At 48.9% G+C, this 4,847-nt stretch overlaps 2 protein-coding genes across 8 annotated transcripts in view; both read left to right on the forward strand.

Moving 5' to 3' along the window:
- Nucleotides 1–3,828, forward strand: part of PHF10 (PHD finger protein 10) — a 19,038-nt gene extending 15,210 nt beyond the window's left edge. For 4 of the 7 annotated variants that reach the window (XM_015558387.1, XM_015558391.1, XM_015558388.1 and 1 more), the window contains 3 exons: nt 1,975–2,128; nt 2,404–2,592; nt 3,637–3,828. In XM_015558387.1, the coding sequence (XP_015413873.1) occupies nt 1,975–2,128; nt 2,404–2,592; nt 3,637–3,722 (429 nt within the window). In that variant the 3' untranslated portion in view covers nt 3,723–3,828. The remainder of the gene's footprint in view (nt 1–1,974; nt 2,129–2,403; nt 2,593–3,636) is intronic. The other 3 variants (XM_006755164.2, XM_015558392.1, XM_015558390.1) reach the window with 1 other exon arrangement.
- Nucleotides 3,829–4,669: 841 nt separating this feature from the next.
- The window catches only part of WDR27 (WD repeat domain 27), a 41,465-nt gene continuing 41,287 nt past the window's right edge, over nt 4,670–4,847 (forward strand). The window contains exon 1 of the mRNA XM_015558345.1: nt 4,670–4,828. Coding sequence (XP_015413831.1) covers nt 4,670–4,828 — 159 coding nt within the window. The remainder of the gene's footprint in view (nt 4,829–4,847) is intronic.

Raw genomic sequence — 4,847 nt, forward strand, 5'->3', positions numbered from 1 at the left:
ACTGCCGGATAAGGAGAATCGTAAGTGGTTTAACATACATGATGTTAAGCTTAGAAGTTAAACCTAGGATTTCCTTGGCGTCCCTTTTATCATAGGTGCCTCATGTGTATTTCAGTGATTGTGGGACTTGATCTAGAGTGTGAACGACTAGCCTTTCGACGTCTGTAAGGGTCTCCTATGAGGCGCTCTCCTTATAGAATTCCGTGCCGTGCGGCTCCTTCCTGGACGCGTTGCCATCGGCACGGCGAGTGCGTGTCTGACCTCAGCTGCGGGTGTTAGAGAAGCGTGACTTTCAGGTGCAGTGCCGGTAACGGAGCCAACAGGTGGTTCTTATCTGGGTAGATGGAGGGGTCACTTCCGCTGTACATTATGGCAGTGACAGGCCTGACCATAACGGAACCTGCACTTGGTCCTGGGGGGCGCTTCCTGGCTGTTTTCATGGAGGCAGGGAGCCTGCGAGCCTGACGCTGAGAATGTAGCTGTGACCACAGGGCACCACACTGCAGGCTGAGGTGTGAGCCTGTGGCAGGACCCTCGCCGGGGAGCAGGGTATAAGATGCACAGGAGGTGTAGGTTAGGTAACGGTCGTTTTATATGTATGTTTTACTTCCGTATTTATTATTTTGTAGAGCTATTTGTGACTGTTTAGAGTTACTGTTTTTATTATATTTATGTATAAGATTGACTTTTTAAAATAAATAAGACAAAAATTATTTTTGAATGCCTCTGTCATCTTTTGCAAAGAAAGACAATTTGAAAAGTAAAAATGCTTAAATAATGTAAATTAAGAACAAATTGCGTAGGCGAACAGGTTTGAAAGTGGCAGTGAGCTGTGCCAAAGATGGACTTCTAAATGCAAAGTCAGAGTTCTGTTGGGCTTCTCTGTGGTTCAGTCAGGGAAATGCAAGACGCATCTGGCTAGGCTGGACTAAGACAAATGTAATTCTACTTAAAATGACTCTTCTTCCCATGTCCATACATGGATGTGCCCCAATGGCCCTTGGCCATATTACCTCTTCCTTTTCTCCCGTCGCTTCCCTGCCCATAGAGCACGAGTGAGCCTCGTTCCGGCCAGGCTGTGCTCAGCGCCTCCCGCCTGGTGGTGTTGGGTGCGGTGCCCCTGCCCTGCTCTGATGCCCAGGGGCCACCGATTCTTTCAAAGCCCAAATGCCTCCATTGGATTGAGCATGCTTTTAATATGAGAAGTGAATGGTGCTCAAAATATAAGGGTGTCTGTGTATTTCTATTAAGTGATCATTATTTTCTTGTCTGAAAACTTTGTTTTATATCTTACTAGAGACCCGATGCACGAAAATTCATGCAAGAGTAGGCCTTCCTTCCTTCCCCCAGCTGCCGGCACTGGCTTCCCTTGGGCTGCCTGTAGGCACCTGGGACCCAGCTGGCTTCCCTCTGGCCCCGGCTTCGTCAGGAAGGTCGTCCGGAAGACGTCCGGTCTAATTAGGATAGTACCTTTTTATTATTATAGATACTGAATGCTTTGCCCCTAAATATGGGCTCTTTTATTATTTATTAGATGTACAAAGGAAATAATCTCACAACTTGGTTTTCCACAAACATTTGTGCACATGAGTCTGCACGAGCTGTCAATAAAAAATGTTAAAACCTTGGTTTTATAACTTAGATTTCATAGACGCAGTTTTACAACGTTGGCAGATGTATTTAAACAAAACCTCTGCGTAAGCTGCTCACAGAGTCTCCTCAGTGAGCCTGGCTGAGTGGGAAGGGCCACGGAACTTGGGTCTCCTCGGTAAATAGTCCCCCGGTGTGGTTGTAGTCCCCCCTCTGGTTCGCAGTACAGGTCGTAGGAGGCCCCAGGAGTCCTGACGCGGGATCCCCGCTGACAATTTAAGGTGAAATCTGAGGCTTTGGTCAAGTTACGCCTTTCGAAAAGGTCCTCAGTAGAGTCACCAAAGTAAAGCTGAGGCAATAGCGAGATTCCTTTTGAACCCACAGCAGGTTCTTCCGGCACGAATTCATAGCCCTCTTCTACCCTTCCAGCCAAAGGCCATTCCCAATGCTCTATGTGGAATTTGTCTGAAGGGTAAGGAGTCCAACAAGAAAGGGAAGGCTGAACCTCTTATACACTGCTCCCAGTGTGAGAACAGCGGTAAGTACCACCTGTCTGCTTGCCGTTTTAACCACCTGTGTGTTAGTTGTCAGCTAGACTTGCCCCAGAGAGTTATCAAGTATTAAGGGTCATTTATAAGGCGTAGGTTAAGTCCATGCATTTTCTTCCAACTCTGCATTTTCATTTCTTGGATGATCTTAACCATCGTAGTAGCCATTCTTGAGAACTCACAAAGCAGCTAGCAATTTATTAGCCATTTTAAGGTAAACATTCCCTGTGCTTGGTGAATCCTACTAATCTTGGTTTTGGTTTAGGCCATCCTTCTTGCCTGGATATGACCATGGAGCTTGTTTCTATGATTAAGACCTACCCATGGCAGTGCATGGAATGTAAAACTTGCATTGTGTGTGGACAGCCCCACCATGAAGAGGAAATGATGTTCTGTGATGTGTGTGACAGAGGCTACCACACGTTTTGTGTGGGCCTCAGTGCTATCCCATCAGGTAACGACCACAAACGAAAGGCCGGCCCCTGCGAGGGGATTCTCCCAGCCCTGACCTGAAAGGCGGCACACACACCAGTGACATGTGGGCCTGTGCTGTGACACTGCCCCCCCCCCTCCCCCGGTCCAGCTGCCGTCTGTGCCCGGCCCTCCCAGCCAAGGACACTGTGGTGTCAGGGTGACTAGTCCAGGTTTGGTGTTGAGCTCAGTGTGTAGAATGAGCCACTGTTTTTCTACTAAAATAGCTAAAACGACAGCACCCCTTTTTTTCAAAGCCTTGATTTTATTTTTCATATGTCATGGACACAGTTAAAATGATTCCTATGCCTTTGGACGTATTGGTCCAGATTTCTATCAACTGAGGCAGCATAACAACCCAGGTAACTTTAGAAGGAACACAAAATTGAAGGATATATCACAGTATCTGGACTGAAACATCGCACACGCAATTGTGCAATGTCAGACCTCACTTGCATAGTTGACATGTGTATGATGCTGTAAGAAAGAAGGCCAGAACTGCGCTTCCTGGGAATCACTAAGAAACAAGCAACTTAGGTCACTACCTGAAGTCCTGCAGTCATTCAGACAGCACTGAGGGCAGCGGATCCCCGTGCTGTCAGACACTCGGTCAGTTTAAAGCTGTGTCCGCCTCACCCACCAGGACAAGGATGCTAAGACACAGCTGCCAGTGAGCAGCAGCGAAAGGGCTGAAATGGGCGAGACATAACAGGGATGTTACGATACCAATGGCTGAACTTCCTGAGCCTGTAGTGCTGGGTTTCAGAAAGGGTGAGGACGTTCTAAAGGTCCATAGCACTGCTCGGCCCGCGCCCCCCACCTGACTGTCACTTGGCATTGATGACACTGATTATCTTCAAGAGTTCACATTTTTCTCCTTAAATTAAGGAACGCAGTAGTGCCCTTCCTCCCACAAACCCAGAGGAGCAGCATTAGTGATAGCAAGGAAGGAGAGCTCAATGGGTTTACAATTCAGTCCTAAAAAAATTACATTTCATTCTCTATTAACTAACAATTTTTCTCCTAGGTCGCTGGATTTGTGACTGTTGTCAGCGAGCTCCCCCAACACCCAGGAAAGTGGGCAGAAGGGGGAAAAACAGCAAAGAGGGATAAAATAGTTTCTCAACCCCAACACTGTAATATGCATTTAAGTGAATTATTTGGTGCCAACTTATTTCCAGTTCTCGTTTTTATGCCAATAAAAGATTTTTGAAATGAACTCTGTGCTTAGAATCTGCAAGTTGACTCATTTCTGTTAAAAGCTGCTCGTACCCTGGGAACCAGTTTCAGGTAGAGAAACGGTTCATCTTCCAAAAGGTGGTTTATCTCTTAGTATCGTGGCTTCTTTGGAAATTCAGAGGGAAGTATTAGGCAATTTCATTTGAAATCATTATTCCTCCATTAGGCTGGAAGTTGCGATTATGTTTAGGCAGTTTTCCTAATCTTTATTGTTTCTGGCCGACCACGGGGACCACGACAGGGTTTAGTAATGGGAGACTCACAATAGGCAGGCGGAGAGCTGGATGGGGAGCAGCTGGGTGAGAACGTTGTGACCGCCAGGAACACCTGCCCTAGTTGGTTTGGGTTAGTGGATGGAGCGCCCGCCTGCGACGGAAGGGTCCCAGGTGCGAGACTGGTCAGGGGCACATGCCTGGGTTGCGGGCTCGGTCCAATGTCCAGGAGGCAGCCGATCAATGATTCCCTGTCTCTCCCTCTTCTTTCCTCTCTGAAATCAATAAAAACATATTTTTTAAAAAGCCAGGAACACCTGCTGGGCAGGCGGGCCCTCCCTCCCGGCCGGTGTGGGCCGCAGTCCCTCCTGCCAAGGGTGCAGACTGGCTCACACACTGAACTCGAGACTCACTCTGCTGACGGGGCTGCTGCTGCGGCTTCTACGGAAACCTGTCCCCGCCACCTTCCTGCTCCGCCACCTGACGGCTGGTGCGGGGAGCGGAGGCATTTGCTGTGCACACGACTCTTACAGGAATAATGAGCTTTAAAAGAAAGCCAGCGCCGAGCTTGCGGCTTCTCCTGCGTGGGGGTCAGAGGTAACGCGCTGTATGGCTTTATTTGGGACGGAGTTCCCGGCCGTCACGGTCACAGACACAGGACGCGATGGGCCCGCGCCGTCAGAACAGGATCTCCAGGAGCAGCTTCAGGACGCCCAGGAGGATGGTCCAGAGCAGCGACTCCTCCTCCCGCGACGCGCCCTCCGGCTCGTAGGCGTGCGTGTGCCCC

Source organism: Myotis davidii, unplaced genomic scaffold, assembly GCF_000327345.1.
Source record: "Myotis davidii unplaced genomic scaffold, ASM32734v1 scaffold592, whole genome shotgun sequence".
Classification (NCBI taxonomy): Eukaryota; Metazoa; Chordata; class Mammalia; order Chiroptera; family Vespertilionidae; genus Myotis; species Myotis davidii.